Source organism: Erpetoichthys calabaricus, chromosome 2, assembly GCF_900747795.2.
Source record: "Erpetoichthys calabaricus chromosome 2, fErpCal1.3, whole genome shotgun sequence".
Lineage (NCBI taxonomy): Eukaryota > Metazoa > Chordata > Cladistia > Polypteriformes > Polypteridae > Erpetoichthys > Erpetoichthys calabaricus.
In genome coordinates this window covers 281,041,429-281,067,010 of record NC_041395.2, presented here as the reverse complement: position 1 = coordinate 281,067,010, position 25,582 = coordinate 281,041,429, and the positions used below count along the sequence as shown (strand labels likewise).

At 37.4% G+C, this 25,582-nt stretch overlaps 1 protein-coding gene across 1 annotated transcript in view; it reads right to left on the bottom strand.

Moving 5' to 3' along the window:
* Positions 1 to 25,582, bottom strand: part of ptpn20 (protein tyrosine phosphatase non-receptor type 20) — a 211,339-nt gene that overhangs the window by 74,916 nt on the left and 110,841 nt on the right. The window contains exons 23-27 of the mRNA XM_051922606.1: positions 23,829 to 23,930; positions 17,071 to 17,164; positions 13,400 to 13,485; positions 3,870 to 4,047; positions 2,345 to 2,559 (exon numbers count right to left, since the gene is read on the bottom strand). Coding sequence (XP_051778566.1) covers positions 2,345 to 2,559; positions 3,870 to 4,047; positions 13,400 to 13,485; positions 17,071 to 17,164; positions 23,829 to 23,930 — 675 coding nt within the window. The remainder of the gene's footprint in view (positions 1 to 2,344; positions 2,560 to 3,869; positions 4,048 to 13,399; positions 13,486 to 17,070; positions 17,165 to 23,828; positions 23,931 to 25,582) is intronic.

Here is a 25,582-nt window from a genome sequence, read left to right as displayed (position 1 = left end):
GGGGCTGCTATATTTGACCAGGCTCCTTCCTCCATTCTCATCTGTTGTACACTTCATTACCTGACACCCATTCCTCTGAAAGATTCCCCTTCACACAGTCCACTTTCTCATTGCTTGTCCTCTTCTCCTTCATCCTTGCTACCCATGATTCTTCTCCCAACTTTGTTTACCTCTCTTCTCATTATATGCCTCATTTTCTTAGAGATTTCCCTAACTTTAACTGTATCTCTGATTTTCTCATTCCTGATCTTATCCAGGTTTGTTATTCCACACACTCTTCTCAACATCCTTATTTTTGTACCATACATTTTCCTTTCTTGCACCTTCTTAACTGCCCAGGTTTCTGATCCATACAACAATGCTGGTCTGACTACTGTTTTATACAATTTACCTTTCACTCTTGCACAATTCTTTGGTCACATAACACTTTAAACACTTTATTCTTGTTTTTTTTTTAACCTGATTGCATTCTAAGGTTTATTTCTGAATATACTGTAGCTCTCCATCATTTGTTATTGTCGGTTCTAAATATCTGAACTTTTCGATTCTTTACAGCCTTTCTCCCTGGAGGTTAACTAGTCCACTTTGTACTTGTCATTAAATTTTAGATATTTCATCTTTTTCCTGCTAATCTTAAGGCCTCGATCCTCTAAAGCTCTTATCCGGTTTCCTCCCCACAATATTCTTAGTGGTGCCACATTGTAAAATGTCACCTGTAAATATCATGCACCATGGGTCCTGATCCATTATTCTCCTAGCAATAACTAGAGTAACAAGATATGGGTTAAATGGTGATCCTTGATGTAACCCAACCTTAACTGCCAACCTTTTATTGCAACAGTACTTCTCTCTTGTGTGTAGGCACACTCATATGTATCTATAACTATCCTTACATACATCTCCGGTACGCTCTCTTATCTCAACCAAAATATCCACGTTTCTTGCCAGGGAACTCTATCATAAAACCTTTTCTGAATCCATGTGCAGTCATTTCTGTTTCTCCCTCTATTTTTCCATAACCTGTTTCAAGGTGAAAATCACATCTGTTGTACCTTTTCCTGACTTAAATCCAAACTATTCCTCTTTTTATCGTTGTCTATCTTCTTGGGCCATCTACAGAATTGCTTCATTTCTTCTCATTTACTTGTGGCAGCTTTTCAAAAGGCTAAAGCCTGGTGGTGACTTTTACTCACTTTGACTTTGTGTGCAATTGTATAGCACAGGGCAACATGGTGGTCCTGTGATTGCCCCTCTTATTTTACAGATCCAGTGTCAGGGGCTGGAGTCCTACAACCAGTTGCACTAAATGTGGTCTGCATGTTGATTGGTTTTCTGTGGGTATTCTAGTTTTCCTCCTGAATCCCAAAGATATGTACATTAAGCTAATTGGCAGTGTGTGTGTGAATGGGCCCCATCATGGAATGGTTCTTGTTTCTGTTTTGTTCTGGATGGTGCTGGGAAAGGCTCCAGTCCCTTTGTGATCATGAACTAGAGTGAGCAATTTTGAGAAATGTATGAAAACTATAACACAAAACACATGTGGCTGACTGACAAATAATCTTTGTGATGCTTAGAATTATTTTGCTTTTTATTATTTTTTCTATAATCAATGCCAACATAGCAGATGCATTGTACCACAGAGGAGTTCTTACAATATACTGACACGCTGTACAAGTTTTAAAAGTTCTCATCATGATAAAAGCAGAAATAAATCATTCATGCTGACAGTGCTGCAATAACAAGCCTCCTCTGTCAACTTTAGAAGTTAAATAAGCATCAGACCATTTCATTAATCAAAGAAGTCCATTTCCCTGATTGAAGAAGGTTACTCTCATTTTATGCATGAAATTCATAATGGCTTGGTAATTATAAAGGATGGCAAAGTTGTTGATAAAAGATGACAAGCAAATACACAATAACATTTTGATATTGATAAAAGCTTAATAGCCATAATGTTGCATTCGTAACTTACTACTTTATTTTTGAAATTGGTGCCTGACAGTCAATCAGTGTATATATACTTGTAACTTGATACCTCTCAATGAAGTGCAGGTCCAGTTAACAAGGAGAGTAAAACAAGCTGTTTTATTAAAAGACAGATTGAAATCTAAAGAAAGATAAAATATATAGTCATTGCCCTGATCTGACATGTAACCCACAGCTCTAACTGCAGGTACAGTACAAGTGATTCTGCCCCATTGTTGATTTCAGAAATAAGACCCCGATTGAAACAGTGTAGCTGCCCTCTCCACAGAACAAAATTAGAACAACCAGTCTAAACTATTCAATTCAAAATTATGATAAAAGATTTGTTTTGATGGTATCATAATTCAAGTAAAAATACCTGATAAGACAACCTCTTCACTGCCTCACCATTGACAGCGAGAATGACATCCCCGACTTCAATTTTGCCACTTTCCTCAGCAGGCTGTCCAGGAAAGAGTCTTTTTATCCTTATAATGCTTCCACTGTCCTCTGAATATCCTGCTGAGTCAATCTGTAGAAAACTAAAGCCAATGCCACTACTGTTCTTCTTTATTGTTATATCAAATACATTATCTGAAATTAAAAAAATAAACCAGGGAAGTTATTTCCTGTTACATGATTATACAAAACTATCAGTATTCTGCTGCCTGTAGCAGTAGAATAAATATAGCTCTAACTAAATAAAAATAAACAAGGGTTCTGTTAAAAGCATTTTACTACAATATTTATATATTAAGACATCATTTACTGCCATCCATTTACTTGCACAGCCTAGGCTGTTTACCACTATCACCTAACAATATGCACTTTGTTCTCAATTCTTTACAATTTGAAAAATGAAAGAAAAAAACATCCATCCATCCATCCATTTACCAACCCGCTGAATCTGAACACAGGGTCACGGGGGTCTGCTGGAGCCAATCCCAGCCAACACAGGGCACAAGGCAGGAACCAATCCCGGGCAGGGTGCCAACCCACCGCAGGACACACACAAACACACCCACACACCAAGCACACACTAAGGCCAATTTAGAATCGCCAATCCACCTAACCTGCATGTCTTTGGACTGTGGGAGGAAACCGGAGTGCCCGGAGGAAACCCACGCAGACACGGGAGAACATGCAAACTCCACGCAGGGATGACCCAGGAAGCGAATCCAGGTCCCCAGGTCTCCCAACTGTGAGGCAGCAGCGCTACCCACTGTGCCACCGTGCCACCCAAGAAAAAAACAACAAAACAAAAACTTTTGAGTGATATCGAAGCAATATCTATTTGTTCAAAGAGTTTGTTCTTTCTACTATAGTGCTGTGAAACACGTTTTAAAGGGGTGTTCATTACTTTTCCATTGGTACACACAATGAAGCAGCACTTCACGCCCAATACGGAATTGATGCTGGCTATATTGCAATATATATTATAAACAAATGATTTTATCCGTTAACTGGATAGGTACTCTAGCTAATTTCCTTTATAACTATCTTAAAAGCAATATCCTATTAAACTCCTCCACGGTCCACCACGCTGTCTGGATTATTTGCCTGACTGGTCACTGATTAAAACAGGCAACATCAAACTCTGGCACTTTTCTCTAACAAATTTGCAATAATAATCCTACTAAATACATAATTGCAAACTGTACTGTTAAATGCTAACTGCATAATTAATTAAGTTAGGTGTGATGGCATGGTGGTGCAGTGATTAGTATAAAGATGTGTGACTATTTAGTTGAATGAAACATACATTAATGCAAATGTAGTAGCAGCATCATTCTACTGTACAGTATATATAAAAAGCATAAAAGAGAAGATTCTTGATAAAGTGAAACAGAAATGCTAACAGAGTCTGTGAATAGCATGATAGTGACAATCTAGTGGTTTCTTACCATTCTCCACAAAGCTGTAGTCCTTGACTTTGACAGATAAGGGCGTTGCCATAGAAGCTGTTGCCATGTTGTTTTTTACCATATGATTGACATCAAATGACATATGAGCTCTTGGAGTTTCTGGGTCATGACTCCCAGCTGCTTTGTCCTGCCCTCTTTCCAAGACCAGTCGCACTACCTAACAAAGTAGTTTGTTACAGTTTTACCTGGTGCTGTCATTAGTTTCCACAAAAATAAAAATATATACAGTATTACACACTGGATATATACAAATGTAGCCACACACACCATATACTGTATATTACTATATGTACATTTGCACATAAAGTGTGTGTGTGTGTGTGTGTGTGTGTGTGTGTGTGTGTGTGTGTGTGTATTGTTACCTGTAGGGGGAGCCACTGAGCCCCCAAACCCTGCAACACACCAAAAACACCACAAGTCCCAGGTTCAAACATAAGGTTTATTTTTACAAATACCTCACAAAAGGCTTCTCCAAAGTTGCACAATCACAATGTTCCTTCTCTCTCTCTCTCTCTCTCTCTCTCTCTCTCTCTCTCTCTCTCTCTCTCCCTCTCTCTCTTTCTCTCTCCCCCCTCTCTCTCTTTCTTTCTTTTAATTCCTTCATTCCTCCCAGGCAAGTGTTGTCCAGCTCCTCTCCCGACTCACCTGGATGAAGTTGAGCACCTTCCTTTATGCCAGACTTGGGAGTACTTCCAGTGTTATTGCACTACAGGTTGGAAGCACTTCCAGGTCAGGTAGAAGTTCCTTAAAGTAGGGACAGTCTGTCCCTGCAGCTCCCCCTGGCGGAACCCATAAAACCCAGCAGGGCTATCTAATGGGACTACAATTCCCAGTCTGCCTTGCAGGTATACAGTACATGCAGGTACCATTGCTCAGGGAGGAAGCCACCTGTTTTATCGGGGAGCAAACAGTTCATGTGATTGGTCTCCTGACTGGAAAAGGACCCTTGAACCACCCTGGCTGAAACGCCAGCTCATGCCTGGTGTCAATGACAGTATACTGTATGTGGAATATGTACAAACATATGGCATATAAAATTTATAAACATATTAATTTCTTTGTGTGTTATATGCTTAAAATTAAATGTTGTGCTTGGCATAAATGCTATACATATATATTTATATATATGCACATGCTGTACTTGAAAAAAAATGGGTATGAACTGTGAAAATTAATGGTTGAGAAAATTAGCATCAAATGATTTCATATGAATATGCATTTGCAAAAGTAGAGCATATTTATGACTCATTAGCCATATCATACATACAAATTCTCAAATCCACTTAATCCAATTTTTAAGGCAAAAGACCATTGCAATTAATACTACAGCACATAAATATTAATTTAGACATAAGGAGATCATGCAACTCTCCTCTTCACCCATACGAATGTTATGGGCCTGCATTTGCATAATATTTAGCATTTGTATAGCAATATTTGGCTGGGGGGGTTGGGTTTAAATCTCCCCTGAAATATATTTTATGACAGTTTCAACTGACTAAACATAAACAGAATAATGAATGATTCATGTACTTTTTCATTCCCCTCAAAAATGAATTCCTGGCTTTTCCCCTGATGTTTAGTTAATATCAAAACATTTTTAAATAACTGAACAAATATTAATAGACTGATAAGTCACTGATTTTACATATGAAAAAAATCTAAATTTAAAATGCATAAGTGTAAAGGATAAAATGTACACACATATAATGCTTAATTAAAACATTTCATAAGCCTATGGCCTGTGACAGATTCATTTTGACATATTTAGAATGTTGTCTGCACAATAATACCTGCTGTTATCAGGGCATGGCCAATTTATTTTGCATTTAATAGGTATTGCTACATCTACTGACATTATTTATATGATGTGCACACTAGTAGGAGCATTTCAGTATAAACAATGCAACAGATACGTTTACTGTATGAATATAAAATCAATATGAAGACATGAGTAAAATAGTAAAAGAAATACCTTGATTAGCATGAAACTGTAAATCCTGCCCTTTCTTGGAATGGTATCTCAAGTGATACAAAAGACAAACATTGAAGTAATTCTTAAATCATTAGTCTGTTTGGTCTGTCAACTCCCAGACATGTCCAATATTTGCACTTTCATATTATTCTTGATGACTTGTTGGTTCTATTTATTATTTTATTGAATGGGGTGCTTTAAAGAATACTGTCAACTGGCACCAGTTCCAGAGGGAATGTTTAAAACCTAAGGTGGGATCTTTTGGATAAATAGTCTACTATACACAAGAAAATTGTCAGGTCAGTATAAAAGTTGGAATCCTGTGTAAAAGACTTGGGAAAATGAAAACTATTGCAGAGCATACTGTATACCAGTCTTGATAAAGAACAGGGAGACGTGAAGTTAAGTATCAAGTGTAAATGAACAATAAAGGACTGTTGCAACCTATTTACGTCAATAAACACAGCAGGTCCAAGGTTGTTAAATGTACTCGGGAAGTAGGAGTGTCATGAGGCAATGTTGAGTAATGTCCACAAACGTTTATACAATGGCCTCTGAATCTGGAAATGGGCCATGGAATGGAGTACGGTATAAATGATCACTTCTTTCAAGAGGTTATAACTTGGAGAAGATGGTAAGGATTTTCTGTAAAGGAGCAGGCAAGTGTCCAACATGATAGACAGAAGCTATCAGGTGTAGTAGCATATACTGTAGTGAAGACAAGGAAAAGGGGCTAGCTATTTTGTATTGCACTAAAATCTCCTTTGGTAAATTATTGCAATTGGTGTCATAAAGTAGCACAGTGAACATACTGTTGTTTATGTATTGTATATAAGAAAGCCCCAGAGAAGGCTAGAAGGTCTTTTAAATATTCCTTATGGAATGTAACTGACCATTAAAGACTGATTGTGTTTTTAAAGTATCATTAGGGGCTCAAAGCAAGGAATAACACAAAAGCACAAAGGAAAAGAATACATATATTTTTTTTTTTGCTTTACTGTGTGTAAAAATAATATTTTTTAATCATTTTTAAAACTGTTAGATTTCTGAGTAGTCAGAAAAAGATTACATCTAAAAATGCTAATTGTATGGCTGATCTTCTTGATTGAAAAAAATGGTGATTTTCGTCTCAAAGAAAGGTGCCCTTTGTATGTTTGTTGTTCTGATTTCATTCAAAATATTTTCACTCTGTGGAGAACTATCAACGCTAAATATAACATTACAGCCTCTGACATTGGCTTTTTCTTAGAGAATTATACAGAATGACATGCAAATAAACCACTTAAATATTCAATGTCATTATTTCTCAGTTTTTATTTTTGCAGTGCTTTATCATTGTCTACAGAACAAAACTGTGAAAAACTTGCAACAATCTATTCAACACATTTTCTGATTTGACAGTACGTGTTTGGAAGAATTTATAATTAATCATTTAAATGCATCTGCTGTATAAGCGCCTTGATTAGAAAAACTCTCTTCAATTTAATTTTGAAGTTATGCCTTCTCACTTATACACTCCTGTGGCTCTACACGTTTAATACACAAAGCAATGTACAACACAATCACACGCAGGTTATAAACCATCCCTGCACAGAGTGTCAGTCCAACAATTTAATGCGTACATAGAAATGGGCACAAACACACATATTTTATATGTCACATGGGAAATGGTGACATGGGACAGGGTCAAGGTTGAGCAAGACCAAAAAGAGAAGGGACAATATGCCAGTGTGGAAGGACAGGATCTGTGAGAAGACAGAGCTGGATGGCATGGAAATGTGATAGGCTGGTATGCCAGAGAAGGACCTGTACAAGTGCAATGCAACATGTTTCCCCAGGATGATGAAGGATAAGCAATCCATCATTTCCATTCATTGTATCAACCAAGGTGATAGATGCCACCAATAACCAGAAAGAACACTAAGCATGATTTATCAAAAATGAAAAGAACTGAGGTATTTCAACCACACTCCAGAGATGTGCTTGCTAAGTTTGCTGGTGACTCTGAGTGAGTGCAGGTGAATGAAGGTAAGCTCCCCTGAATGAATTGGCATATCAAAGGTGCTTCCTTTGTTGAGTCCAATGAGCTAGAATAGGCTTCAGACTCCCAAAGACCCTGCATTCATATCATAATTAATACTGAAAGAAAGCTTCAAGGAAAATTTTATATATTTTGGCATTTTATAGCAATTTGTAACTACTGGGGGCCATGAATCTGAGGTGCTGGTCACTATTTGCTTTCAATTATTGTTTATTAATTAGCCTGCTTCAAAAGCTAACTCTATTAAAATGAAAGGACATTAAAATCCAAAATTTCTCAAAAAATACAATGTATCTTAGGCGATTTTGCAATACCTTACACAATTCCCCATTTTTTTATTTCTTCAGGCTTACATGCAAATCTTTGTTTCTTACTTCACAATACCACTTCATGTCTCTACTTGGTGCTAATTTGTTTTTCAAACACAGTACTAAGAAGGACCTGTTAAGCCAGGGCCCATAATCACTTTTGAGTACAAATAATTCTGGGTTACTGGTGACCACCCAAAGTTTTGGTGCTGTACAGACATGACTCCTTCTGGCAGTACCAAGTTGTTGAGCTTGTTTCTCCCATAATCAACCAAACTGGTTGTCCACACCAATATTTAACATTACAGAATACTACCTTCTAGTGACTTGAGGAACAGCAACAACATTAATAAGATTGTTTTTATTCAATCATAAAAAGTGTTGTGTTGTTTCTTGTCATGATGATGCTTTTCTTACAAAAGTTGCAACTCTAGCTATTGTCACACAGGTTTTAAGGTAACATAGGGCAGTAATAACGTGGAGGAATGCTTGTTTAGCCAGTTCTCCTTTTTCCTTTGTATAACGGAATAACAGCCAACGGAAGAGGTGTAGTTTCAATTCTTCCTCAAACTTCACCTCTTCCACCCAGTTAGGATAAAAGCCATCGACAACCCCCAAGAGCCATTACTTATGACAAGGAGACCAAGAGCAATGATGAGTTCATGATATTTCTTTCAAGCACCCATAAGAGGGCACCAAAACCTTATTTGGATGAAATGCATTTTTTTTTTTTTAGTATTATTATGATCTTTTCGTTGGTGAAACCTCACATTAAACAGGGATCTCCAGACTGGAGCTCCAATTGTTTCTTGTCTCCCATGTCCTTATGTTTTAAATTATGTATCTGGTAAGTTAGTATAGCTTCAGTAGTCAGTCATTCACTGTACACTGTACAAGATGGCTGACTTCATGGAACAGCACCATTGTGACAACCACTGAGCAATTCTCCTCTAACTATTATGTATCAATTCAGCTATTCATTTGGAAACTAACATATACTGACTATAAGAATCAATGAAAATTAATTGTTAGTTGCACTTTTTACACAACACACCACTAAAAGGTGTTTTACAATTTAATACACTAAGAAAATTCAATACAGTTCAAAGGAACAAACTAAGTAACAAGAGCAATAGTTTTAAGAGTTAATGGCTTAATGCAATCATAAAAAAATGTCCTAGCACTCTGGAAAATTAAACATAATTGATTTCAGGTCTGTTAGTTAATTTCCATTTGTTTTAAATATACATTTTCTAGAATGCAGGGGTATTTAACTCCATTTTTAATGTCAACAGAAGGACTAAAAAAGTTTTAAAAATTCATGCTTGACATGGGATTAATAAATTATATGCAACATATTTTTATAATGTTATGAAACATTTTTACTTACATGTAATTTTATTATGAAGGAGCAACATGGACCCACCACCTGCAGGAGGAGCCATAAGGGTCCAGTGCTTTGTGACTTGGGTGGCAGTCAAAGGCAAGTGCCTTGGCGGACCAATCCTGACTAATGAAACTGACTCTAGGGACAATGGAGTGTGACCTCTCTGGCAGGAAAGGAACCCAAGCTAGTGCAGAAGATAGAAAGGTACTATCTAGATATAGTGTGATTCACCTCAATGCACATCACAATCTCTAGAACCAAACTCCTGGATAGGGGCTGGACTTTATTCCACTCTGGAGTTGCCCAGGGTGAAAGGCATTGGGTGTGTGTGGACTTACCTATAAATCATTTAAGTTTACTCCAGTGGATAAGAAAGTCACCTCCAATGATTTCAAGTCAGGGGAAGGGCTGTAACTCTTGTCTTTGCTTATGGACCAATATTAAGTTATTGGAGAATTCGGCCTACTAGGAGACCTTTGGGGGAGTGATGGAACCCTATTATTCTACAATACTGGGGGGACTTTAATGCTCACGTGGACAACAACAGTGAAATCTGTTGAAAAGTGTGTGATTAGGAGAAATGATCTACCCAATCTGAACCCAAGTAGTACTTTGTTATTGGACTTTAGTGCAAGTCACAGATTGTCCAAAACAAACACCATGTTAGAGCATAAGGATGCTCATAAGTGTACTTTGAACCAGAGTCCAATAGACCATAGGTCAATGATCAGATTTCATCAGATCTATAGCCATATGTTATGGATACTTGGCTGAAAACAGGGACTGAGCTGTCAATTGATCACTACCTGGTTGTGAGTTGTATATGATGGCAGTGGAAATGCTGTACAGATGCTGTTCATTAGGCCATGGAAAGTGACTTTGTTGGCCTTGAAACGATTCTGGCAAAATGTCAGGCGACCCAGGAGGGAGAAGAAGTGCTTCGCCCATGCTGACCTCATTTGGGGATATAGTCGGGTAGAGTAAGGAGCACATTGAGGACCTCCTACATCCCATCAACACAGCTTCCTTCGAAGAAGCAGTCAGTAGACTTGAAGAACGGCTGATAGATGATATTCGCTCTGAGTTCTTAAAGGCTCTGAATGTGGTTGGGCTGTCTTGACTGACATACTTCTTTAGCATTGCATGGAGATTGGGAATAGCACCTCTGGATTGGCAAACTGGGGCAGTGGTCTCCATCTTTAAGAAAGGAGAACTGAAGGGTGTGTTCAAACTTCAGAGAGATCACACTCCTCAGCCTCCCTGGGAAGGCCTATGCCAAGATTCTAGAAAAGAAGATCCGCCTGTTGATTGAGCCTCAGATTCAGAACAAACAATGCAGATTTTGCAGTATGTGGACCTGCTGACTTCATTGTACTGTGACCTTACACTTGCACCAGGATGATTTGCAGTCGAGTTTAAAGCAGCTGGGATGAAAATCAGCACATCCAAGCCCAAGGCAATGGTTCTCAACAGAAAAAGGATAGCATATTGTCTCTGAGTTGGGCATGAAGGGCTGACTCAACTGGGGGAGTTTAAGTATCTCGGGATTTCGAGAGGAAAGAAGGGAGAGGGAGATCAACAGCTGGATCGAAGCAGTGTCTTTAGTCATAAAGACATTGTACCAATCAGTTATGGTGAAGCAAAATAGGTGGAGAAAGTGGCTGGGAAAAGGGAAATCTTGGCGTCTTTGATTAGACTGCTGCCACCATGACATGGTTCTGATTAAAAGACAGAAAATGCATGGATGGATGTATATCACTTCATTTACAATTCATTTTTTTCTGTTTGAAATAGTTCTTGTCTATTTGATTCAGTATACTAAGTTTTTAAAATTTCATATTACTGAGGTTTAAGTAGGTTCATTTACTGTATATTCTATATTTTCTGCTTTGTACACTAAAATAAAGCATGTTGCAAATTTAAAACTTATTTGTATTAGAGGTGATAACTGCCATTAATATGTTTAATTAACACATTCAAAATTTCTGCAATTATTTTAATTAATGCAGTCTTTAAATGTGTCAGTTTGAACCAGTCATGTTGTCTGTGCATCACACTTTTAATGAAACCAAGTTAATTAATAGTGTGTGATTGTTTAATGAGTTGTTTCTTGATAATGGTCTTCACCCACACACACCAGTAGAGTCCCCACTCGGCTCTTGTAGTACGGGATCATCCCATATTGGAACATATAATCCGGTGTGCCGTATTGAATAAGTAAGACACACAATTCGACTCATACTTTCATTCATGTCATTTCATTTATACACTAGCACCTCAAAGTGCAGAGAATAACATGAGTACAACTAAAATCAATTCAGTTATACAAGAGAAGTGAATGAGTTTCATTTCGTGTTATGCTAACATTGCACACAGACGAACACTGTGTGCTGAGTGAGATTGTTCATCAGTGTCATCCTTGGCATTATGTTATGTTCACATATTGGTGGGAAAAAAAGTTACATCATGCAGTATAGCGAAATATCTAGAACAAAAAACTACACGCAGTGATGACTACTAGTGCAAGTTTTCCCTTGAAATAAATCATCCTGTCTAGGTATGGGTCTGAGTGAAAGACAGAGGGTTAACGGATCAGCCCTGCCTCTCGCCATGGAGCTTTTTCAGTTGCACATGGAGGGATATCTGACCTGAAACATCACGGTGCATGTGCCACCCCTTTCCAAGTAGCTAAATAGCAGGTGACACAGAATGCATGCACTTGATTTCTTATACTTCACTCACACTTTTGATCATGCTACATCCATTTGGACTGAAGGTTGAGATAGATACACTTATTTTATAATTCATAAATGATACATTTTATGACAATGTACAATTTAAAACATCCAAATAAATATCTAGAATTCCTCTCCGTTTATTCCTTGCTATTTAAAAGCATAATCTATACATATTTTCAATCTAACTAATGACTTCTGATCTCCAGATACTGGTTGTGGAGCTGACTTGTGTGTATCACGCAGTTAAGCACAACCTGAACTTTAACAGAGGCTAATTATGCACAAAAGCTGAACTGATTTTGTGTTTTTGTTTTTAAATATTTACTTATTTGTGTAATTGTTAGTGCTTTAGGTATGTTGTCTTACAACACAGCAGTCCAAAAATATGTACTGTATTACAGAAACACCCTGGGAGTGGGTGTTTGGTGGTCGTAAGGCAATTGTTTCTGTTAACTATTCAATAAACTAACTGAAATAATTTAATATACATAGGCAAGCAATTATTAAAACTGTTTTTATTAGAAATTAATCATTGAGTTATTTCTGTTTTATTGAAAATATTAATATGCTCGAAGGAAAAATGATAAATTGTGATTACTATGCAGTTAATTTCAATTTTAATTGTTCAATTAACCACATTTACATTTTTTAATTGAACAACAGCCTTAATTTACATAAATACTTAGTTGTTATTTAAATTGACATGGTCTCCACTCCAGTTTACATTTTTTTAGTTATACATTGTATGTGAATCATTTTAGCTTGTGAAACATAGCCAAGGAATATTTTGTTTTTCACAGATTTTTACAGAAGATTATTTCATTGTTAACCTGTTTCCTATTAACCTCTAATGAACAATATCCCATACAGTTCATAGCACCGTCATTGTTAACCTGCTACAAAGAGTAAACTTTAAATAGTATTTCTGACATTCTATAACCTAAGTTGCTATTTCAAGTCATTCCCTTCATTTTACAAATAGTGTAAGTCATTGATTTTTAAAGGATTAGTTCCAATAAAACTGCAATAAAAATTTCTTACTATAAGATATTAAACCCACCTGTCCAGTTCTCTTCAGGCACTCCACAGCTTGTTTATGAGTAACAGCTTGCAGACTGAAGCCATCAACTTCCAACAGACGATCACCTATCACAAGGAAAACAATTGGGAGTACTGAGAGGTATACTTATCCAACTCGTTTCCTAGTAAATGTAACTACTTTTCATTAATAATACATTCTCCTTAGAGGATATGTTTACATACAGTAAATACATTGTAACTAAATTAAACACATTGTTACTCAGCATCCTTATGTAATAAGCTTGTGGAAATAAAGAGTGCCTTATAAATGAGTGAAGAGATCTTTATTATCAAGGGTGAGAAAAAAGTTAAATATACTTAAAGGCTTTATTTAAATGAATACAACAATAAAGTAAATATTTATCACAAAAAGTAATGTTGTAGGGATCAGCATTAGCCCCATATACTGTAAAAAGCATATTAATATGTCATTAACATTAAATACCCCAAAATATGCAAGGCATCTATTATTCTCACTGGGTCACCCATACAAGTGCTTTAGGCTTATCTCAATATGTTGAATACCCATGACTTTAAAAGGCTAGCTCAACTATGCACATAATATGGACAAAAGTATTGGGATGCCTGATCATTACACCAACAGGGATTTTAATGACACTGCATTCAAATACATAGACTTTAATATTGTATTGGAACCCCTTTGCAGCTATAACATTTTCCACTCTTCTTGGAAAACTTTCCACAACATTTTGGAGTGTTTCTATGGGAATTTGTGCCCATTCATTCTGTAGAGCATTTATGAGATCAGGCAATGATGCTGGACGAGAAGGCTCACAATCTCCATTTCACTTCATCCCAAAGGTGGTTGAATGGGTTGAGGTCAGGGTTCTGTGTGCGCCAGTCAAGTTCTTCCACACCAAACTCATCCAACAATGTCTTTATGGACCTTGCTTTTTGCACTGAGGCACAGTCATGCTGGAATAGAAAAGGGCCTTCCCGAAACTGTTTCCATAAAGGTGTAAGCATAGCGTCATCCAAAATGTCTTGGTATGCTGAAAAGATTGCCCTTCACTGGAAGTAAGGGGCCTAGCCCAAACCCTGAAAATAGCCCCACACCATTATCCCTCCTCCACCAAACTTCACAGTTGGCAGAATGCATCAAACAGGTAATGTTCTCCTGGCATCCACCAAACCTAGACTCGCCCATCAGACTGCCAAACAGAGAAGCATGATTCGTCACTCCATAGAACACGTTTTCACCACTCCATCCGACGCTTGGCATTGAACTTGGTGATGTGAGGCTTGCATAGAGCTGCTAATCCAAGGAAACCCATGAAGCTCCCACAACACAGCTTTTGTGCTTACATTAATGCCAGTGGAAGTTTGGAACTCTTCAGCTATGGAATCAGCAGAGTGTTGTCGACTTTTATGCACCATGACATTACCTGTCATTGACCTTGCTCTGTGACTTTATGTGGTCTTCCGCTTTGTGGATCCTAAAGGCTTCCACATTCAAATAACACCACTTACAGTTGACCATGGAATATCCAGCAGGGATGAAATTTCATGAATCGTCTTATTGCAAAGGTGGCATGCTATCAAAATACCATACTTGAAGTCACTGAGCTCTTCAGAACGACCCATCTTGTTTCACAAATGACTGCATGGCTAGATGCTTGATTTTATACACCCGTGGCAATGGGTCTGATTGAACGAGGCGTGTCCCAGTACTTTTATGTTATATTATGTATTTTTTGTTAATTTGAACTGCATAAAGCTACAGGATTATTAGACTGCACTGGGTGCAGATAAACTGCAGCTGCACTCATTGATTTTATGAGTAGCAAAAATAAATGGCAGTCCCATATATGCTCAGCATAACAAAAGCAGAAAGCTCTGAACGTTCCACACACCCATTCAGATATCTTAAACAAATTTAAAAAAATAATAATCAAATGATAATTTAGTGGTAATATTTAAGATGTACAACACTGACATGGCTGTTTCTTTATAGTTACAGGGTTAGTGTTTAAGATTGTCTAGTCAGCAGAACATAAAATCATTTTGGATTACATTAGTTTGGTCTATTCGTTGCATTTATCTTATTTAAAGTAATAGATTACATTGCAGCAAAAACATCTTAATTCATTAAAAACATCCCATTTATCATTTTTAAAGAACAGGAAAAAATCTAATTATCTTCACTAGTAAACCCAGTATTTATAAACTTAGTAATGGTAGCTTGGAGGTGTAACAGTCAGCATATTTACCTCATGGCTCAGGAGTCCTATGATTATTCCTACACCAGTCACTTTCGAGGTGGACATTACAAATTGATCCTGTGTCCACTTGTGTTTTTATTTTACTCCACTTTTCTTCCAGAAATCAAAGATGTGCAAGTTAGATTGATAACCAACTCTAAACCGGCTTGTTGTAGGTAGGTGTAAACTGATATGGACTACCATCCTATGCAGAGCTGGTACCTGCTTTATTCCCAGTGAGGCTGGTAAATGAATCAGCTCTTTGTAATGGTGAAATTGAAACACCAAGCTCCAAAGTTGTGCTCATATGAATTTAACTTGTAAACAAATTCTTTTAGTTTTATATGACTACAGAGTGGATGCGTGTTTAAATTAGTTCTGCGGAGTAGCTGTAAAGATTTACGTTACATTTTGATGTACCTGTGCAGAAATCTACTTAAAAGAGTAGTTCACCTTCACATGGTATTTTTATATGTTACTTGCCCCATGTAATGGTAGCTGAGAAAATAATTCAATCTCAAGCTTTCATGCAAAATAGAGATAACCAATGTTTTTGATATAATAGGCGTCTATCATGACCAACATTGGACAACAGCAAACAATATCAAAATGACAATGAAAAAATCTCACTTTACGTTACATTTATGTTAAATTGTCCAGTCCTGTGATCATAATATCCCAAACACATGTATTTTTGAAAAATATTGGCAAATGAATCACCTCCAGAAAAACTCTTGGTAAAGAAAATGGAATGCACTCAAACACAAACGAGTATTTGAATTGTACACACACCTCCCTTCAACTAGTCTCACGGGACCAAACGTGATCTTCTTCTTTTCAATGCATCTTGGGTATGCACCGGTATTCTCTTCCTAATTATGTTTTCACTCAGTTTTCTTTAACATTTATTGTTTAGTTTTACATGTCTCTCGGTGCATCGCTTTTTGCTGATATCACATGAAGCACAATGTTAGCCAATTGATAAGCTGTTAATAGGTTAGCCTCCTAACCAATGACTGAGGCAGGGAGGAGGACCTTTAATTCAAAAGCTGGGGTGCATTTGAGCATGTTCCATTTTCATTCACAAGAGAATTTTGCAAAAGTGGTCTATTTAACAGTATTTTAGTAAAATACATGTATTTGGGACATTGTGAGCATATGACTGGATGATTTGACATGTGGATTATGCAACATGAGTAAAGTTAAATATGTTTTGTGTTATCGGTTGCTACTGTCTAGCATTGGACTCTTATTATATCAGACATTTTAATATCCCCAATCAGTAGTGAATCATGAGATTAAAATTCTTCCTGGCCATCACTACAAACAGCATGGGGTAAGTAACATATAAAAAATATATATCAGTTTTGGGAGGAGTATACCTTTAATAGAGCATTGAAACAGAAAAGCCATAGACAGTACAGTTTACCCTTTTTGATTCTTCCATCTTGTTGAGCAGCTCCTCCAGGTACAACTGCTTTAATGTATATCCCTCCATGACGTACACTTGTATTGATTCCACCCTAAAACCAAATCAAACAATAACAGGGCAGTCTTATCTGTTCTGTTCGCAGCATCATCAATTCACATATTACATACATGTTGGACTGATTAGCAAAGGAGACTAACACTTGATTGGCTGAACAAGCTGCTAAAAGCAGAAAAGACAGCACAAGTGATGAAGCTCAACTTCATTTTGAAACCTTTATGTAGGTAAACATGTAGATCACTTCAAGGTCTTCTCCACAAAGCTGTTGTAAATGTTTACCCTAATAAGTACATATTTCTGTAAAGCAGTAATATTTTAAAAGGACTTGATAAAAAAGTGAAGCAAGATGAATTTGGATAAACTAAAGTATAGTTCACTCTTTTTGAAATTTTATCAAGCCTTATTATAGGGAACAAGTAAAACATATGAATTACGTTTTGTCATTATATGATATATTTGATTTATGTTTAATTAATCAAGAAAACATAAATTGCAGTATTTATGACTTATTGAACATCAGCTAAATAAAAAAACAAATATTTATTTTCTGAATGGTTAAACTTTTACTTTTATAATGGGGGCAAACCTATGTGCCACTCTTGATCCAGATTAAAACAATACCATACTGGCAAAATATTTAAAAAAGATAGATTTTCACAATCGGAAACTCAACAATATCACATTCTCTCATAGAGTACACCGCCTATAAAGTTCTATATTTTAAAACATTCTTGTGTATGATGGTACCAATGAGTGGCAATGTGTTGCATATTAGTCAGACAAGTAATAATTTCACTGTACTCTGTACATGTGATAATAACAACACTGCTACTACTGTTATATTTGTCCTTCTCTTACTCTCTATTAGCAACCTTCTGCCTACGGGGTACTACGTTCAATTGGTCCACTATACAGTACTATATAAATCCCTGAACCAGCCATTGGGATTCATTTCTAGATTATCTTCTAAGGGATATGTGATATCCCTGGCATATTTTAAGAAGTCAGGTGACCCTATAAATCCCTGGAGACAGCAGACCACAGTCACCTTCAGGTGCAGACTGTGCCACAATTCTCATTCTTGGATTCTATTTAAAGGATTAGGCAGAGAAAACTGCTCCTCAGTAAAGCTGGACACCAGCCATTACAAAGTGGGTAGTTCTGCAGACATTCTTTAGTGTCATGTCCCACCAGTCCCTTGCACTTGTGACACTCACAGCACTCTGGAGTTTCTACATTTTAGCGGCATTCGTGTTAGGCATGAGTTGTGATGTAAGATTTTGCATATAACTTGATAAATATTTTGTATGTCTTTATTTGTAATTTAGGCAAAGCAATGTAATTCAGTGTTACATTAGTGAGAAGCATCCATGTTTACAACCCCTCCCCCCCTTTTAAAGAATAGGTCTCTTTGAATTTTACGACAGAGTTGGGGGAGTGTGCTTTAAACCAGTTTGGCGAGTGTTTCTCTGCTAAAGTCTTTCAACCCCCACAGGAAACCCATAAAGACATATGGTTTTGGGGGTGGCAGGTTTAAAGATGTTGTATTCCCCCATTGGTCTGAAGTATGGCTGTTTGGAATTGGCTTGGATCAGAAGCTTTTAAGTATCATGATGTCCTATTGGCTATAGGGGTTGGACAGAGAATCTATAAATCTGCTTGTTCAACCACATTCTCTCTCTCTTAATAACCAACATATGATGAAGAAGCATCTCTCTTACCAAACTGACGATGATCATCACACCATGAACTGAAGAAGACAACACAATGAAGAGCACAACTTGGCAGCCATATTGAGGCAGGCAGTGCAGCCTGTTCTGAAGAAAGCTGAATGATGCTTTAACTAGAGACACTTTAAATAACTACAAGTCTGTGTGTCGACTGAAACTACACATAACCATTTAATCAGGTTATATGGTTGCCAATATTCAAATGCACTTTGCATATTGCTATAATTTATGAATATTATCAATAATACATTATTTTATGTGTAACTTAACTCCTGCTTGTCTTTTTACTACACCTAATTGCCTATAGATATAGAAGGGTAAGGTGGGGATAAGTTATGAACTATAATACCTTATAAACAGTGGTAAGTCTGTGGAATTTGAGGTGTTCTGACAGAGGCTACATCTTAATAATACAATAGGGGAAAGTAGAACAATATATTACTCTACCAAAATAAAACATGAGGATTTTCCTTGCCTGATTTGATAAATGCGAATTTTAAGTGTACACCTGGATAGAACTGAACACTTAGTTTACCGCAGGGTGCTTCCATTTCCTCAGCTGACCTTTAGCTCTCTCTTTCTCCTCTGTTTCTAGTCTGAGACTAGAAAGCTGAACTAAGGATTCAAGTATAATACCAAGAAAGAGTACAAGAGCTCTGCCTAATCTGCATCTTAAAGGCATCTCAGGACTTACTAATATACAGATACCAGAGGACATGCAGTTGCAATGGCCTAACAATTTTAAGGGACCATGCAGCTACAGAAAGTGCCTCTTGAATTTGACCAGTAAGTTAACACCAGGATAATATTTAAGGGTCTCTCCTGTGAGAACATAAGTGTTCATAAAGATAGATAATGAGTTGAACAGAGCTTAGAGTTGGTTTAAAGAAAGGATAGCATATGGAGAATGCGTTAGAGTATCTCAGAGGCAAGTTGCTGTTTAGTGCTTAAGAAGCTGGGAAACTGGAGAAGCTGTTAAGGAAAGCCCAAGGGGAAGCAGGTTGTTTGCAATTGCATTTGTTGTTTAGTGTTCTTCCAGGGACAACCGCTTCCATGTGTATTTAGGATTCAATATATCATATTAATTTAGGGACTATGTAAAAAATTAATCACCTTTTGGACTTTTACAATATTTAAACCCTTTAAATTTCTTCTTGTTTTTCTATTTCTGTGTTTTCTTGTTGATTTTGTTCTTCAGTTGTATTTTCTTATGCCTTTTTATTATGTTCTGTCTTCTTAATTTCTTATATGAACCTTGCTCCCTCACCTCCAAGTATTTCACTATTGTCACAGTTCACACTAATATTTAGTAGCACATTCTGATCACAGTGGCTGTGGCTAGGGCTTCCAAATTAAAATCCTATAAAAATCAATCATCCTTCAACTAATGACACTAAGTGCATACCCAACAGCATTTGAGCAAAAGGCCTACATGCTCACTTACGCTTAGATGCCTGACAGAAATTTAAAGGAAAGCCTCAAAGTGAGTTTAGAACTAATGCACACAATGGCAATATTAACATGATATATAGCTTAACAACTTGTAAAAAAATTCCAAGAAATTAAGAGATACAGTGCATCCGGAAAGTATTCACAGCGCATCACTTTTTCCACATTTTGTTATGTTACAGCCTTATTCCAAAATGGATTAAATTCATTTTTTCCTCAGAATTCTACACACAACACGCCATAATGACAATGTGAAAAAAGTTTACTTGAGGTTTTTGCAAATTTATTAAAAATAAAAAAACTGAGAAATCACATGTACATAAGTATTCACAGCCTTTGCTCAATACTTTGTCGATGCACCTTTGGCAGCAATTACAGCCTCAAGTCTTTTTGAATATGATGCCACAAGCTTGGCACACCTATCCTTGGCCAGTTTCGCCCATTCCTCTTTGCAGCACCTCTCAAGCTCCATCAGGTTGGATGGGAAGTGTCGGTGCACAGCCATTTTAAGATCTCACCAGAGATGTTCAATTGGATTCAAGCCTGGGCTCTGGCTGGGCCACTCAAGGACATTCACAGACTTGTCCTGAAGCCACTCCTTTGATATCTTGGCTGTGTACTTAAGGTTGTTGTCCTGCTGAAAGATGAACCATCGCTCCAGTCTGAGGTCAAGAGCGCTCTGGAGCAGGTTTTCATCCAGGATGTCTCTGTACATTGCTGCAGTCATCTTTCCCTTTATCCTGACTAGTCTCCCAGTCCCTGCCACTGAAAAACATCCCCACAGCATGATGCTGCCACCACCATGCTTCACTGTAAGGATGGTATTGGCCTGGTGATGAGCGGTGCCTGGTTTCCTCCAAACGTGACGCCTGGCATTCACACCAAAGAGTTCAATCTTTGTCTCATCAGACCAGAGAATTTTCTTTCTCATGGTCTGAGAGTCCTTCAGGTGCATTTTGGCAAACTCCAGGTGGGCTGCCATGTGCCTTTTACTAAGGAGTGGCTTCCGTCTGGCCACTCTACCATACAGGCCTGATTGGTGGATTGCTATAGAGATGGTTGTCCTTCTGGAAGGTTCTCCTCTCTCCACAGAGGACTTCTGGAGCTCTGACAGAGTGACCATGGGGTTCTTGGTCATCTCCCTGACTAAGGTCCTTCTCCCCTGATCGCTCAGTATAGATGGCCGGCCAGCTGTAGGAAGAGTCCTGGTGGTTTCGAACTTCTTCCACTTACAGATGATGGAGGCTACTGTGCTCATTGGAACCTTCAAAGCAGCAGAAATTTTTCTGTAACCTTCCCCAGATTTGTGCCTCGAGACAATCCTGTCTCAGAGGTCTACAGACAATTCCTTTGACTTCATGCTTGGTTTGTGCTCTGACATGAACTGTCAACTGTGGGACCTTAGGTTCACCGACAAATGCGTGATAGACAAATGCGCGCTGACAAAATCGCGATGTCAAAATCATGTCGACAAATGCGCGCCGACAAAAACGACATATGCGCGATAATTAGTAATAATAATAATAATAAATTTTATTTATATAGCGCCTTTCCCATGCTCAAGGCACTTACAGAATATAATAAAGAATGGCAGCATATACAGTATATAGCATTGTACAAACCAGATAAATAAATAAAGAAGATTAAAGACAGTGAATTCTGAAAAAAAAAAAAAAAAGTAGTAGTATAAAAGCATAAAAAGTTCTACTTAAATATGGTTTGTAAAACTTAATTTAGATGTCAATATTATGAGATATAATAATAATAATAATTAATAATTCATTACATTTATATAGCGCTTTTCTCAGTACTCAAAGCGCTATCCACACAGGGAGGAACCGGGAAGCGAACCCACAATCTTCCACAGTCTCCTTACTATGAGAAATAAAACATTTTGCTATATATTACATGATACCTAGCTACATTTTAGTGGGTCAGCACAGTCAATAGGCTTTCCACAGCTTGTTGATACAGAGATTTTGATTTTCGCGATTTTGTCGGAGCGATTTTGTGGGCGCGCATTTGTCGAAAATCAGTTTGCAGTTTTGTCGTCGCACATTTGTCGGGGCGCATTTGTCCATCGCGCATTTGTCGGGTCACAGGGACCTTATATAGACAGGGGTGTGCCTTTCTAAATCATGTCCAATCAACTGAATATACCACAGGTGGACTCCAATTAAGCTGCAGAAACATCTCAAGGATGATCAGGGGACACAGGATGCACCTGAGCTCAATTTTGAGCTTCATGGCAAAGGCTGTGAATACTTATGTACATGTGATTTCACAGTTTTTTTATTTTTAATAAATTTGCAAAAACCTCAAGTAAACTTTTTTCACGTTGTCATTATGGGGTGTTGTGTGTAGAATTCTGAGGAAAAAAATGAATTTAATCCATTTTGGAATAAGGCTGTAACATAACAAAATGTGGAAAAAGTGATGCGCTGTGAATACTTTCCGAATGCACTGTAAATATATAGATTACTGTTCTTCAATATTTTTTTATTTTCTTGTGTAAGTATTTAAGAAGGGTTTGCAAACTTAATTTTCAAAGGCGCACAAAGCTGTGGACAAGAAAAGGTGGGAAATGAGTAACAGGGCAGGGCAATTAATGACAATGACAGCAGCTGAAGACACATTCTGGCATCAACAGAATGCAACACAATGTGGCTGTTTTGCAAAGCAAAGATTTTCTGTAGACCGTTGTACCACAACAAGGGGTCACCAATAAAAACAACATGAAGGTGAATGGCAAATCTGATGTAACCAAATATTACTAAAGCCCATCAAACTGAAAAAAATGTATGATGCAACATCCATGGAACTACACTAAAGAACATTACAACTGGAAGACATATGACATTTTCGTATTAAAAAATCTCATTAGTTGACAGGGATGTAAGCTGGCTAGTATGTGGATTTCCATGATGATATACAAAGTTTCTTGTGTTTCTATAACATTCTTATTTGACAATAGTTGCAATAGTTATTATTTTCTCCATAAGAAGGTCTACTAAAAATAGACTTCTATACAAGTATGCCAGCTATTGTAGTTAGTATGAAACATCCCTGTGACGTGTTATCAAACAATAATCATCCATTATCTACACTAACATTTTGGGGCTATTGGAAAACTGAGACTATCCAGGCAGTAGCTGGCATAATATTTCAATCAGCCCTGGAGAGGGTATAGAGTCCATTACAAAGGGTTAAACAGAACAGTTAGTTCATAATTCTGCAAAGATCAGGCCAATTTATTCACCAATCAATCTAACAGCATGTATTTAGAATCTGGGGTACTAAAGGAGGAATCTTTTGCAGTATACCCAGGGTCTCTTCACGTGGGAGGTTACCACCTGCCTGAAAAAGACAGTCTGCTGCATAATACATTTGGTATTACTGATCAGTCCTTCCATAGTTCAGTGTTTATACAGTAGGACTAGATACTCAGCTGTCTTGAGAAAACCTAACTTCTTAGTGTTTCGCGAGACACCAAGCTATGGTCAAAGAGATTCTACTTACTGTGACACTAATTCCAAGACTTCCGTCAATTTTTGTCAATTCCACACAATGAAGGTCAGTTGCCTCTGGATTGCCTGGATAGACTGGTCTTGGATTTCCATCCTGACCAGGGCAAAAAAATAGTATCAGTTTAATGACCTGGAACATTGTACTTGTCATTCATATTAAAAATTACTTATAAATGAGGTTAAACATGTGTATACCTCTGCCTAATATAAACAAATTATCTTTCAGTCTTGTACCCCTTATTTCCCTGTTCCTTAAGCTTAATTTTTTGGGGCAGTAACTTAATTGCTCATTATTTAAGAGCTTGACTAACTGTCTATAAGTTAATATTTGTTATTTTTTGTATTATTTGGCTCAATTTTTTATACAATTTCCCACAACCTACTTTCTTTCTGGTCATTTAAACCTATCCACACAATCCCCAATATATTGTTGACTGTGCTTTTTCCATTGAAGGCCCAACATAAAAGTATTCAAGCAAGATATTCTGCAAGACAAGAACATGTGCTGAAAGGGGGAAACACCATCACAGATCACAAACAGGCACACACCCGCACTCATACCCTGAGATACGTATTAACACATAGCGGTTAATTTAGATTCGCTAGATAACCTAGCACCCTTTGGGGTGTTCAAGAAAAGCTCAAAAGCTAAAAGGGCTAGTGCTAAATTTGAAATTACTTATATTATTCTACAATATATTATTCTCTTTATTCCACTGATCTGTTACATTTTTGATTTCTTGGGTATACAGTGTAACTGGAAATAAATCAGCTATTCTGCTGCTGCCTTTTATCCAAGAACCTTGTGGGACTCAGCAGCATTTCGATAAATAACAGTGAACAAATAGTTTTGAGCCTATGAAACAAGGAAATTAAAAATAATCTGACTACTAGTGAGGTAAATTTGTTGTATTTTACTTAGCTGCACATCTTGTTGAAACCACATTATTTGTGAAGGTGCCCAAGTGGTAAGAGGATACCAAGGGCAAGTGCAGCCCCTAAGGTGGCCAAAGAGAGAGGAAATTCTTGAGTGACTCCTCAACTTAAGTGAAAGTTCCATCCCAGTAAAGATTGAGCCAAAGACAGCCCAGGCCAGGAAGCAGTAAAGGGCCTCATAAGGAAGGGGGGCACCCACATAGAAGAGAGAAAATGGCAGAATTGTTTGAAATATGTAATGCTCTCCTGGATCCTGGGTGGTAGATAAGCCAGGAAATGTCAAGGATGCCTGAAGAGAGAAAGAGATCAGGATGATCTGTTAAGAGGCCACAAGTTCTCCCAGCCGACAGCAGACAGCCATTGGTCATTAGATGGGGAAAGAAATTAGGACTAGGTTATTTATTCAAGGGTAAGCTCATAGTGGACTGGCAGGACCCCAGTATTCATTTGTCAATTGTTGCAGTCAAGCAATACCCAAATTATACTTTGTTTTTGAGAAGTGCTATAGAGATAGTACACCACCATATTTACCTGTATTTTTCCAAAATTTGGATTTCATGTTAAGTGTCATGTAACTTTTACATTGGCTATGCCACAATGTCACACACTGACAGTTGTCAATGCATGTGATTTGTAGCAGGTTTACAGTAGTACTGTAAACAATACTGCATTGATGAAAAACAATGTATAAAATGGAGGTGCCCACAGAAGAACAGCACACAAAATGGCAGTGTGATGATGTCACAAAACATAACTATGATAATAATTATTAACAATAATAATAACAACATAAATACAGTAGTTTTAAAG